The sequence below is a fragment of the Crinia signifera genome, chromosome 8 (assembly GCF_055691185.1).
Source record: "Crinia signifera chromosome 8, ASM5569118v1, whole genome shotgun sequence".
In the NCBI taxonomy this organism is placed as follows: Eukaryota; Metazoa; Chordata; class Amphibia; order Anura; family Myobatrachidae; genus Crinia; species Crinia signifera.
In genome coordinates, this window is record NC_139224.1 from 148,017,370 (window position 1) to 148,032,080 (window position 14,711).

General features: G+C 45.7%; 1 protein-coding gene across 3 annotated transcripts in view; it reads right to left on the reverse strand.

The window, feature by feature from the left end:
- Window positions 1-6,629: 6,629 nt before the first annotated feature.
- Window positions 6,630-14,711, reverse strand: part of LOC146026580 (cytosolic carboxypeptidase 6-like) — a 1,552,889-nt gene continuing 1,544,807 nt past the window's right edge. Inside the window, exon 12 of one of the 3 annotated variants that reach the window (XM_083157364.1) lies at window positions 6,630-6,818. In XM_083157364.1, the coding sequence (XP_083013490.1) occupies window positions 6,719-6,818 (100 nt within the window). In that variant the 3' untranslated portion in view covers window positions 6,630-6,718. The remainder of the gene's footprint in view (window positions 6,819-14,711) is intronic. The other 2 variants (XM_083157363.1, XM_083157362.1) reach the window with 2 other exon arrangements.

Below are 14,711 nucleotides of genomic sequence, written 5' to 3' on the forward strand. Positions count from 1 at the left end.
GTTCAACTGCCCTTTGCGAATGGCTTTGGTGACTTGCATAGTCGCCGAGCCATATACGCAACCATTGGGGAGGACAGCGGAGGGAATGGGGCTCGCTCTTGGCGTTTTATGGACATCACCATGAAAACACAGGGCGTTGTTTTGGGTACGCAGGCGGGATGATGCCTGCCAGGGCGGATTGCTGATGTCACAGGCCACATGCAAATAAAAGTCGGTTTTCACTGACTTCTATTTAACATAGTAACATATTAATTAAGGTGGAAAAAAGACGTTAGTCCACTAGTTCAACCCATCTGACTTGTAACTAGTGACTTGAGTAAATCATATGTATAGGATTCCCTTAGTGGCCAAAAATGCATCCAGTTTTGACTTAAATTCCTTCACAGTAGTTGCTGTAACCACCCCCGCCGGTAATGAGTTCCAGAATGTTACTGCTCTAATGGTAAATAATCCTCTTCTTAATTCAATAGGGAATTTATTTTCCTCGAGCCTCGGTACATGCCCGCGTGTCCTAAGTATAGGCCTGTTAGTGACCAATCATCTCCCAGTTCCATATGATTCCTAATCCTGTATTTGAACATACTAATCATATCACCTCTCAACCTCCATTTCTCCAGTGAAAACATATTCAGCCTGGTTAACCTATCTTTGTATTCTAGTGATTTGAGACCTTTTCCTGGCTTAGTCGCCCTTCTCTGTACCTGTTTCAATTCATTTATGTCCTTTTTAAGGTGCGGTACCCAGAACTGAACACAATACTCCAAGTGTGGTCTCACCAATGCCATGTAATGAGGCACTATCACATTGACATCCCTTGAATCCATTCCCCTTTGAATGCATGCAAGTGTCCGGTTTGCCTTTGCTGCTGCACTTGAGCATTGTGCTGCACTATTACCCAATTATTCATCTATGATGACCCCAAGTCCTTCTCTACAGCAGAATTCCCTATAACTCCATTTAGCCTATAAGTAGCTTGTTCATTTATGTTACCATAATGAATTACTTTACATTTTCAACCTTAAACTGCATTTTCCACCTTTCCAGTTTATTTAAGACACTTTATAGTGTTTCCACATCCTCTCCTGAGTCAATTTCCTTACTCAATTTCGTGTTGTCTGCAAATATTGCAATTTTACTCACTATAGGCCTTATTCTAGTTCACTCTTTCTGACAAAATCCTTCTTAGATGGACAAAACCATGTGCACTGCAGGTGGGGCAGATGTTACTTGTGCAGAGAGCATTAGATTTGGGTGAGTTATTTTGTTTCTGTGCAGGGTAAATACTGGCTGCTTTATTTTTACACTGCAATATAGATTTCAAGTAAAACCCCACCCAAATCTAACTCTCTCTGCACAAGTAACATCTGCCCCACCTGCAGTGCACATGGTTTTGTCCATCTAAGAATGATTTTGTCAGAAAGAGTGAACTAGAATAAGGTCCCATGTCACTTTTAATATCATCATTATTTGTAAAGGCAGGAGATATATTCTGCAGCAGAGGCATGCAAGGGGATGTGTTTTTGTTACACATCCCCTCCCATGGTACCGGCGGAAATCAGCAGCTTCTCAGGTGCTCGGTAAGCTGTGATGTTCCCCTCTTACCGAGCAAACCAGAATCAGGTCCTTAGTTCTCTATAGATATATAAATATGAGCTTTTGTAAATAAATCAAAAACATTACAAATTGTATTTTCTAGTGGTGATCAAGTGCAGATCTGGCACTAAAAGAAATTGTTCCTTGTTATTCTGTGGTGGAATTAGTTCCTTTTTTTAAAGTGAGAATCTCAGGTTGCACAAGTGTTCCTAGATTTTCACTAAAGCACAGAGGCTTATCAATTTTAATGCAGCGTCAACAGCCTACTTAATCTGTCTATATCAAACATCCATGTGTCTACTCCTGGATTTGTTATCCTGCCCACTGCTTTTCCATTTTCAGGTACACCTGAAATGCCATCCTGTCTTCTGTTACACCTGAAATGCCATCCTGTCTTCTGTTACACCTGAAATGCCATCCTGTCTTCTGTTACACCTGGGATGCCGCCCCTCCGACTGTTTTCCTGCCTGCAGTTACACCTAGGATGCCCCGTGCCCACTGCTTTCCTGTTTGCAGTTACACATGGGATGCCCCATGCCCACTGCTTTCCTGTTTGCAGTGACACCTGGGATGCCCTGTGCCCACTGCTTTCCTGTTTGCAGTTACACCTGGGATGCCGCCCCGTGCCCACTGCTTTCCTGTTTGCAGTTACACCTGGGATGCCGCCCCGCCCACTGTTTTCCTGTCTGCAGTTACACCTGGGATGCCCCGTGCCCACTGCTTTCCTGTTTGCAGTTACACCTGGGATGCCCCGTGCCCACTGCTTTCCTGTTTGCAGTTACACCTGGGATGCCCCGTGCCCACTGCTTTCCTGTTTGCAGTTACACCTGGGATGCCCCATGCCCACTGTTTCCTGTTTGCAGTTACACCTGGGATGCCCCGTGCCCACTGCTTTCCTGTTTGCAGTTACACCTGGGATGCCCCGTGCCCACTGCTTTCCTGTTTGCAGTTACACCTGGGATGCCCCATGCCCACTGTTTCCTGTTTGCAGTTACACCTGGGATGCCCCGTGCCAACTGCTTTCCTGTTTGCAGTTACACCTGGGATGCTCCGTGCCAACTGCTTTCCTGTTTGCAGTTACACCTGGGATGCCGCCCCGCCCACTGTTTTCCTGTCTGCAGTTACACCTGGGATGCCCCGTGCCCACTGCTTTCCTGTTTGCAGTTACACCTGGGATGCCCCGTGCCCACTGCTTTCCTGTTTGCAGTTACACCTGGGATGCCCCGTGCCCACTGCTTTCCTGTTTGCAGTTACACCTGGGATGCCCCATGCCCACTGTTTCCTGTTTGCAGTTACACCTGGGATGCCCCGTGCCCACTGCTTTCCTGTTTGCAGTTACACCTGGGATGCCCCGTGCCCACTGCTTTCCTGTTTGCAGTTACACCTGGGATGCCCCATGCCCACTGTTTCCTGTTTGCAGTTACACCTGGGATGCCCCGTGCCAACTGCTTTCCTGTTTGCAGTTACACCTGGGATGCCCCGTGCCCACTGCTTTCCTGTTTGCAGTTACACCTGGGATGCCCCATGCCCACTGTTTCCTGTTTGCAGTTACACCTGGGATGCCCCGTGCCAACTGCTTTCCTGTTTGCAGTTACACCTGGGATGCCCCGTGCCCACTGCTTTCCTGTTTGCAGTTACACCTGGGATGCCCCATGCCCACTGTTTCCTGTTTGCAGTTACACCTGGGATGCCCCGTGCCAACTGCTTTCCTGTTTGCAGTTACACCTGGGATGCCCCGTGCCCACTGCTTTCCTGTTTGCAGTTACACCTGGGATGCCCCATGCCCACTGTTTCCTGTTTGCAGTTACACCTGGGATGCCCCGTGCCAACTGCTTTCCTGTTTGCAGTTACACCTGGGATGCCGCCCCGCCCACTGTTTTCCTGTCTACAGTTGAAGGTTTTAGTATGTGGACATTAATGCATTCCATGCTTGTTGCAAAAGATCCATTGGAAACAGACATCCCATCTCTGTCCGCAGGCTACTGAATTTGTTTTGCATGCCCATGGCATTTCCCACATGCATGTTACCACCCAGAAATGCCAATTTCATTAAAGTCTGATCAATAAATCCATGCAATCTGCAACTGTGTGCGTGTGCCTGATCCAGCATATGTGACGTTTCTGATCTCTTTGCATTATGCTTAAGTCTGTGGGATGCAGCCACAACCCCTCTTGCATCGACTTGAATTAACCCCTCAGTCTTGAAATTAAGCTAAATGGGCACAATCTTAGTAAATGGGAAGCATTCTACTTAATTAAAAAAGTGAGGTTTCTAAAGTGGTCGGAAGTGTGACTTTCGGACATCGCAATTTTTCAGTCTTCCACTTGGATGTGCTTCCAGTTTGTCTGCGTCTTATGAGGCTGAGGGATGCAATGCCTCTCCATGAGCTTAGGGGATCCAATATAGCTGTATAGGTGCTATATGAAAGATTTAGCATGAAATGTGTATTCTGCCTGTCCCCTAAGTGTCTCCTTTTCATCAGCGACCAGAGCTGAAAAGTAGACACTTCCGGGGGAAACAGCTGATTGCCGGGGGAAGTCGCAGGAGCATGCGACCACCCCAGGGCTGGTTGCGGGAGCGCACTCACCGGCGACAGTCACCCCGTACACACGGGGATATGGCCACTGAGGGGCAGATTTATTAAGCTCAGTGAAGTGATAAAAAAGTGTCTTGTTTTCATCATCGTCTAATCAGTTCCTACCTGTGATTTTTTAAACCAAGCCTGTAACTTCACAGTTAGGAGCTGATTGTCCGGTGATAAAAACCAGACAGTTTATCACTTCACCAAGCTTAATAAATCTGTCCCTCAGGAGGTTATTCTGGTTGGTGCGGTCCATCCCGAATTCTTTCGGAGCTGACCGAACGCCCATTGTAAGAACTAACAAGCGGACATTGGCCCTTATTCTGATCGGTGCGGATATTCCCGCATTCTTACGGAGCGGTCCGCACGCCACGGTGTTTTTCCGCGTGCGGCCATCGTCCGTAGAAACGCCCACGTGTCCTCCGCATTCGGACGGACTCACTCTTTAAGAACAGGGCGTGTTTACGGACGACATACAAACCATGCGTGTGCGGGAGAAACACTCAGATTCTGCACGGTATTACAGAGTATTACAGAGTATGCTCGGGAATACCGCATCCGAACGGGAGCCAAGCGGTGCTACCGCCCGTAAGCGGAGTATTTACGCCAAACAACCCACTATTATGTATCTTCTGCAATACATCACATGACCCACTTATTCAATTACCTATCCTCATAAAAAACTGCTTATTTGGAATTGGAATCAATTAGATGCCAATATATCCTTACAAGCATGCCTAACACATGCATTGCACACATTAACCCTTACAGCAATTGAAGCAGCAATGGTTTCAATTAAAGCACTGACAAGCGTCCTATTAGTGAGTAATGAGTAAAGGAGTCGATTCTATTGGGTTCAGGTGTTAATGCTTGTAGTCATTAGGCGGTCCGTTCGCCTCCCGCAGGAACGAGTGGTGTCCGCAAAGCAATAGTGGCCTTTTGGACACCGCACATTTCTTCCCTTTTTGTTCGCGTGCATTCGGAGTGCTATCCGAATGTACGCCCCCCAACATAAGTGTACTCCCCCGTGTCCGCCCATGTTTCCGCCCCGTTTTGCCCACTTTGAAACTACGCCCATGTGTCATTCCGCATGACGCCCATAATACGCCCATATTTCCCGACTGATTGCGGTGCACAGTTTTGTACGGGATTTGGCCGAACAGGTACGGAGTCAATGCGTGGCACATGCGCGTGGCGTTCGCCACGCATGCGCAGACGCCGTAAAGACGCGATCCGAAAGTATGCGGTAAAGTACGCGTCAATCAGAATAAGGGCCATTGTAAGAACAAACGCCCACAGGTCCTCCGCATTTGGACGGACTCACTCTCTAAGAAGAGGGTGTGTTTTCGGACAACAACCAAACTGTGCGTGTGCGGTGGCAACACAAAGATTCTGCACGGTCTAACAGCGTCAGAACGGACGGGAAGCTGCCCGTACGCACCGATGCGGGGTATGTCCGCAAAACTCACGACTGTTATCTGAACTCATACGTCTGCCACATGACACACTTATGCAATAAGCCAACCTCATAAAAAATGGATTGTTTGTAATTGTAATCAATTAATTCCTAATTGATGCTTAAACACATTACTACCACTTTACATTAACCCTTACATCATGTGAAGTGCTATTCATTCATTGTTACCCCTTTACCTATGTGTTGCTGTTGCTGAATGTAAAAGTGACATGTATATTTATATTAGTGATACCAATTTCTGCCCATTGCTTGCAGTGTAAATGTGTGTAAAATAGCAAGAATGCAGTCGTGCTTTCAGCATATATTTGTGTATTTAGTAATGGGCCATTTAGGCAGCAATGGTTCCAATTGAAGCTATGAAAAGAGTGTAATTAATCACTAATGAGTAGAGGAGTGGATTGTATTGTGTTCAGCTGAGAGTGATTCAGGTGCGGGCGTACTAATTGGGCGAACCGAATGCCTAGCACATGAACAAGTACTCTCCGCAAACTGAAACTTGCTTATAAAGACCGCATATTTCATGCGTGTTGGTTCGTTTGCAGTCGGTGTGCTGTCCGAATGCACGCCTACCAGAGTTAGTGCACTCCCTCGTGTACGCCCATATTTACGCCCAGTTTTGCCCACTTTGAAACCACGCCCTTGTGTAGGTCCGAATGACGCCCATATTACGCCCATATTTCCCGAGTCAATTCGGTGGACATTTCTGTACGGTATTAGTGAGAACGAGTACGTAGACCATGCGTGGCACATGCGCAGTGCGTTGCCTACGCATGCGCAGACGGCTAAAAAGCGCCCTCCGAAAGAATTCGGAACGGACCGCACCAACCAGAATAAGGCCCTCAGTGACCATATCCCCGGTAATAACTGCTTAAATCGCACCGTGTGTATGGGGCTTAAGTGTAAATATTTTGTCATGAGATGATCTAATTTTTGAAACAGAAGAAATATGTGACCACATTTTAACAAGTTGTATTTATTTAGCAATACGAACAAACATACAATGAATACAGAACAGTTCAGAAATATGTAAATGCAATAGAACCGGACAATCAATGTTATTTGTAGTCTATGAAGGCTTGGAGCTGCTTGTTGCTGGCTTGCGCGTTTCACCCGATATCCCGGCACCCATTTGACTTATTCTGGATGCAGCTGGTGACATCTCCCTGCTTAAATAATAAACAAGAAACAGCCTATGAGAAGCTATGTTAGAGCACAATTCACAAACAATGCTGTGTAACATAGTAAAGGGGGCAGCCATTTTGTGTTTTGAAACAATGGGAAAAAGACTTTTGGCTAACAATAGTTTATCGAACCAATACATCCTGAATACTGCACCACTGATACCAATGGTATGAACACTCACATTGTTGGAGATTATACTCCTTGTAGGTTACAAGTATATGTTAAATATTGTATAGTATATGACACAATTTCCAGTTTGTACTATTGCCACATGGAAAACACAGTAATGGACAATTGCAAGAAGTTGCCAGTTTTATATTATAAAGTAGTACATCCTTAATAAACTACTGTACCAAGGCTAACTACAGTATATATATATATATATATATATATATATATATATATATATATATATATGCAATACAGTATGCCTGGAACTCTCCTGGTTAATAAGTTGCTTGCTCCGGTGCCTTCTTTGGCTTATGTAACCGTAGGTTACATGCATACTTGACTACTTTTGAAAACTAGTTTCAGGGAGATTATAGTTGGTAGCAGAATTTTGTACATCGCCCCATTGAGGGGGCGTGTCATGCTCCATCCAATGGGCGTGTCTAGTTCCATATATGAGCGATTGTGAAAAGAGATTTTGAATGTGTCTTTTAAAATGACTTATATCCAAGTGTAGATGAGCCCCAAAGCAGTTAGTAAGAGATACTATACTTGGTAACGTGCTGGGAAATGGTGCAGATGATTCAATGTAAATGCATCTACAGTATGTGTCCTATATTTCAGTGGTTTCTCTGGGCTGGTTTTGGTAAAGTCCCATGACCTAGCTTTGAACCCTTAAGGCCACCATACACTATGCAACTTCTCCGAGGTGGCAGGGACACATACGATTTATCATGTGCAGTCCTTCTGTTTATGATTTATCGTATGCAATCCTGTTCCCCGCTGCTGGGATGGGGGGCCAAATCGGAGATGGTACGTTCAGCATATGCGATGTATGACTCCAATCAAATGCGCACGGGACCACGCATCGGATCGGATGTCAAACACCTCCAATCAGACAAGAGTATGGGGGCCTTTAGAATGTTAGGGACTTACCCGATGATGTTACCTGGAGGGGGGTGTAAACCCATAAACCTGACCAAGATTATGAAAAGCAAAATATATTACAGCATCTATAACAGATGTAATTAATAATGGTGAATAGCGCACCTGCATCTTTATTTTCTATTAGTGGCCGGGATGTACCATAGGTGTCTATGGGGTTACACCGGCTAGAGCTGGCGAAGCCCCGGCGGTGGGGCTTTAATGCCTATGAAAATGCAGTACTTAAGTAGTCATTGCATACGGCTGTGGCCGGATAGGCTGTGGGCAGATTTTATCTGTGGGCCTAGATTGAAGTGGGCCGTTATTAAAGTGGGAAAACTGATTCATAACTACAGCGTTATACCAGATTCATCTGACTCATCATCTCTTGTCTCCAACAGGTAACACACTGAACATCTCCTCTGTACTGCAGAGCATTACATCTATTGTGTGGGATTGATTTGTATATCTAGGTAACACACTGAACATCTCCTCTGTACTGCAGAGCATTACATCTATTGTGTGGGATTGATTTGTATATCTAGGTAACACACTGAACATCTCCTCTGTACTGCAGAGCATTACATCTATTGTGTGGGATTGATTTGTATATCTAGGTAACACACTGAACATCTCCTCTGTACTGCAGAGCATTACATCTATTGTGTGGGATTGATTTGTATATCTAGGTAACACACTGAACATCTCCTCTGTACTGCAGAGCATTACATCTATTGTGTGGGATTGATTTGTATATCTAGGTAACACACTGAACATCTCCTCTGTACTGCAGAGCATTACATCTATTGTGTGGGATTGATTTGTATATCTAGATAACACACTGAACATCTCCTCTGTACTGCAGAGCATTACATCTATTGTGTGGGATTGATTTGTATATCTAGTTAACACACTGAACATCTCCTCTGTACTGCAGAGCATTACATCTATTGTGTGGGATTGATTTGTATATCTAGGTAACACACTGAACATCTCCTCTGTACTGCAGAGCATTACATATATTGTGTGGGATTGATTTGTATATCTAGGTAACACACTGAACATCTCCTCTGTGTACTTTACAACAGTACCTAGCCTGTGTGTAGGGGGGAATTTATTTTTATTCTAGATGATATATAGTATCCTGGAATGCTAGTTTTGTTTTTCTAAGCCACTTTTATTGCTATGTGTTGTAGGGGGTGGGGACTAAGCGAGTGGATTCCAATTATGGGGAATTGGGAACTCATGCATTGTTAGAGTACTTAAGTAGTCATTGCATACGGCTGTGGGCAGATTTTATCTGTGGGCCTAGAGTGAAGTGGGCTGTTATTAAAGTGGGAAAACTGATTCATAACTACAGCGTTATACCAGCGTTAAACCGAAGTGTAACTGAAGGACAAAACAACAACGGAGAAAACCAAAGTCTGCTTTGAGTGTGTTAAATTCATTCACACAACATACTACTCCTGGCTGCTTAATCTGGCAATTCAACCATAACATCAGCATTTTACATCTGCAAACAACTTTTACTATCACTGTTAAAGCTTGTACTTGCACTGTCAGTTTTGAAAATGACCAGCTGTACCTCTAATGACCTCACCTCTCCTGCTCTTCCATTGATAGTAGGTGTCCTCTTTCTCTATATATCCTCTCTGGGTGAGCTTATGTGCTCACTCGACTTCCGCTATCACATCTATGCTGATAACACTGAAATCTACCTCTCCTCTCCTGATCTCTCTCCCTCTATCCTCACTCATATCTCCAACTGTCTCTCTGCTGTCTACTCTTGGATGACTCAGCGCTTCTTTAGACTTAAAATATCAAAGACTAAGCTGTCATCTTCCCACCCTCCTGCATTAAACCTGACCATCTCTCATCCTAACCTACTGTTTATGAACACTTCGGTACTTATGTAATATCTGGGCTCCCGTTTTTCTTATGAGGCCGCGGGGCTCGCTGCGCTCGCCACGCTTCGGGCACGGTGGCTCGCTGCGCTCGCCACACTATATAAAATCAACTCCATGCGTAATTGGATAGTAGGGGTATGAAAAAATCGGGTGCATTTAACATGGGAGCCCAGATAATACATAAGTACCAACACTTCTTCCCCCTTCTGTGTCACCCCTGTCTGTCTAACCCTCCCCTTTAGAATGTAAGCTCTCACGAGCAGGGCCCTCTCTCCTCATGTGCCTTTCTTAGAATATATAAACCACTGCCACCCTGATGATTGCTTCAGTGTCCTGTCCCCTGATGCAACTATCCATATTAACCATGTACTTGTCCTAAACTGTCTTGTAATGTAATTTGTTATGTGTTTTTGATTATAACTATGCTCTGTAAAGCGCTGCGGAATCTGTGTGCGCTCTATAAGAAACTGTTAATAAATAATAATAATAAATAAATAAATGCGGTAAAACCCCAATAATGGGGTTTTAACCGCATTTTTAGTTTAGTAAATCCAGTGTGTGGCACTATAAGTCTCAGCAAGGCAGCACCTCTCATTACATAGGGAGTGCAGCATAGGGCCTCTCCCTATATCTCCTGTGTGTATACTGCTTCCCCTGCATCTCTCCAGCCACCATATAACAGTAAGGGCCTGATTCATGTTTGTGATACCCCTTTCACATGGCAATGCCGGGTCGGACCTGGGATCTTGATGTCTGGTCCATCCCAGAACCAACCCGGGCCGATGCTTTCACATTAAACTCAGGTCCGCCCATTATAAAAAGGACAACCTGGGTAGTAAGCTTTAGCGCCACACCTCGACCCGAGTCGTCACATCATCAAACCAGTAATTACCAGGGTCTGAGGTGCGATGTGAAAGGGGTGTACAGAAAGCAAAAACATAAAGTAACTTTGTGTCTGGAAGAAACCATGTTGCCCTGCAGGGGGAGCAAGAACATTTATATTTGTTCTGTTCAGGGTAAATACTGGCTGGTTTTGCATGCAGCCCACAAATGTTAGACAGCTTTATCACTCTGCACAACACACCTTCCCCACCTGCAGTGCCGCCCCCGATGATGCAGGCACATGGCAGCAAGGATGGTAAAGTCCCATCCAATGCAGCCTATATTCCCCAGTCCAATAAGGAAGACACCAGAAACATTCCGGAACCTTTATTAGTTACATCACTAATAAATAACTGAAGAATACTCATAACTATAGAGTTACATAGAAATATTATGCTGATTGGTACACATGACTATGACTGATACATATTTGCCCTGTCAGTAATAGAACAGATAACATTGGACATGACACACAACTACTGTAACACTGAATACACAACTTGCAGTGCCCACACAATTATACACCAATTCCCTGCACCAGACTCACTGTCTGTATATACATATAAACATCTGTATCCACTGCATCATACTATTGTTATGATGTTAGGAGTCCCAATGGACTGCACGACAAGGAGCAATGATACTTGCTGGAGGAACAGACAAACGGAGGCAGGATGGATGAAATTCACTGCTTTATCAGGTTAAATCAATCAGGAACAGGAATCAAGGTACAGGACAAGGCTCCAAAAAACTCCAAACAACTCCCAAAAACTCCATAACTGGCCCTGAGCTCAGGGCAATAGCAGTTTTTAAACCAGAGCCAACCAATAGCTGCAGCCCACAGAGACAGGCCCCTTAATGATCAGAATATGCTGCAGCTGGGAATGGCACTCTGAGAGCAGCCCAGTCCAGCTAATTACACCAGCTGGAACTGCTCTCAGAGACCACTGCTCTGCAGGCAGAACCCACTAGCAGCACCTCTGGTCACCCACAGGTACTGCAAGGTGAACATAACAGCAGCACCTCTGTGTAACCAGAGGCACCTCAGACCAAACAAAGATAATAGTAGCCCTGGCCACACACAGGCACTGCAAGCTGGACATAACAGCAGCAGCACCTCTGTGTAACCAGAGGTACCACAGACCAAACAAGATATACATGGCAGTCCTGACATAATGCCCCCCTTGAGAAGGCGGATTCCAGACGCCTTCTGGAAGTTCAAGCTCAGGCTTCTCTCACTGGGCAGAGCAACAGTCCATTCCGGCACCACCAGGACATCAGACGTGGACAGGACCTCCGAGATGGCAGACACTGGCTGGATCTTGGTCACTCTGAAAATTTTTTCACCATGATCGACATATCCAATGGCAGACGCAACCAGGTCCTCATGCCCGAGGGCAAGGGCAGACAGGACCACATGCCCGAAGGCAAGGGCAGACGGGACCTCATGCCCGAAGGCAAGGGCAGACGGGACCTCATGCCCGAAGGCAAGGGCAGACGGGACCTCATGCCCGAAGGCAAGGGCAGACGGGACCTCATGCCCGAAGGCAAGGGCAGACGGGACCTCATGCCCGAAGGCAAGGGCAGACGGGACCTCATGCCCGAAGGCAAGACCCCCTCCTGGGTCTATGATACATGGACCCCCTTCTGGGGCTAGATCATCATACTCGGTAGGCAGACCCTCGCGGACCTCTGGGACATCAGACGGACCCTCGCGGACCTCTGGGACATCAGACGGACCCTCGCGGACCTCTGGGACATCAGGCGGACCCTCGCGGACCTCTGGGACATCAGGCGGACCCTCGCGGACCTCTGGGACATCAGGCGGACCCTCGCGGACCTCTGGGACATCAGGCGGACCCTCGCGGACCTCTGGGACATCAGGCGGACCCTCGCGGACCTCTGGCACTTCGGGCGGACCCTCACATGACTATGACTGATACATATTTGCCCTGTCAGTAATAGAACAGATAACATTGGACATGACACACAACTACTGTAACACTGAATACACAACTTGCAGTGCCCACACAATTATACACCAATTCCCTGCACCAGACTCACTGTCTGTATATACGTATAAATATCAGATTCTTACCTGATAATGTGTTTTCTTCTACTCCACCATGGCAGCCATTACAACATGGGTTCCTCCCCCGTGGGTAGTGACAGGAAAGGGAAAAAAAGACACCATCCCCCTATATTAGGGCGCCTCCTCCTTGGCTCAGTGTCTTTTGACTTTTCCAGCTTAAATAAAACACAGTTAGTACATACCAACATAATACAACACATTGGGCCGGGAATATATGCTGCCATGGTGGAGTAGAAGAAAACACATTATCAGGTAAGAATCTGATATTTCTTCTACCTCCCCATGGCAGCCATTACAACATGGGTACTATCCCAGCAGTTACCTCACTTGGGAGGGGAAAAACCATAGGTAAAACAACATAAATTTTTCATATATATACACACAATCTTTTTTTTTTTTTATATATATTACCGCACTAAGGACCTTCCTACCAAACTTCGCGTCTGCCGAAGATAGGACATCAATCCGATAGTGCCTGGTAAACGTATGGATGGACGACCACCCTGCTGCTTTACACAGATCTACTGCCGAGGCTGATTCTTTCTCAGCCCACGATGCGGCTACTGCCCTAGTAGAATGTGCTTTGAGCCCCATGGGCGGTTCTTTTCCTCTGATCTCATATGCTTTAATTATGCATAACCGGATCCATCTTGCAATTGTGGCCTTTGAGGCCATATGACCCTTGTTTTTTCCACTTGTAAGCACAAATAGATTCTTTGCCTTACGAAAACTTTTGACTCTTTCTGTATAGACAGTCAATGCCCTTACTAGGTCTAGTTTGTTCAACCGTTCTTCCTTCTCATTCCCTGGATTCATACACAATGAAGGCAATACTATTTCTTGATTAAGATGAAATTCCGATACCACTTTCGGCAAAAACTTAGGATTTGTACGTAATACGACTTTATCACTAAAAAAATTTAAAAATGGCTCCTCAGCCCATAACGCCTGCAGCTCGGATATTCTCCTCGCTGAGGTAATTGCCACTAAGAAAATAACTTTCCAGGTAAGAAGACTTAGATTAATCTCTTCCAAAGGTTCGAATGGCTCAGCTGCCAACACCCCCAACACTAGATTCAAGTCCCATGGTGCCATTGCTGCCCTTATTCTCGGTCTTATTTTCTTTGCCGCTTGAAAGAAACGGCGTACATATTTATTGTCAGCAATTCTTCGATCCATCATTGCTCCAAGAGCTGCCACCTGTACTTTAAGTGTATTGACTGCTAGTTTCATTTGTAAACCTTTTTGCAAAAACTCCAAAATGGAAGAAATTTTCTTTGGAATCATTTGATTCTCACGACACCAATAAATGTATTTCTTCCACACTTTATAATAGGACTTTGAGGTTGAAGCTTTCCTTGCCTTCAAAAGTGTATTTATGACATTCTTTGAAAACCCTTCACTTCTTAAAGAGTTGACCTCAACCGCCAGGCCGTCAGCTTCCAGGCCTGTGGCTGCGCTTGACGTACTCGGCCTTGTATCAGAAGGTCCGGTGTTGACGGGAGTGTCCATGGTTCGTCTACCGCCATCTGGAGAACTTTGTTGAACCAAGCTCTCCTTGGCCAAAAAGGCAATATTACCAGGACTTCTGTCCTCTCCTTCTGTATCTTCCTGAGTAATTTCGCAATGATCGGAAAAGGTGGGAACACATATGCCCTTGCCATGTCCCAAGTGGCCGTCAACGCATCTATCTGTGATGCTTGGGGTTCCTGAAACCTTGAGAAAAAAACTGGAACTTTCCTGTTGGCTGCTGTTGCCATGAGGTCCACTTGTGGAACCCACCACCTTTTTGTTAATGCTGAAAACACTTCGTTGTTGAGTTCCCATTCGCCTGGCTGACATCTTTTCCTGCTCAGCTCGTCCGCGACTTGGTTCTCTTTTCCTGCTAGGAAAACTGCTATGAT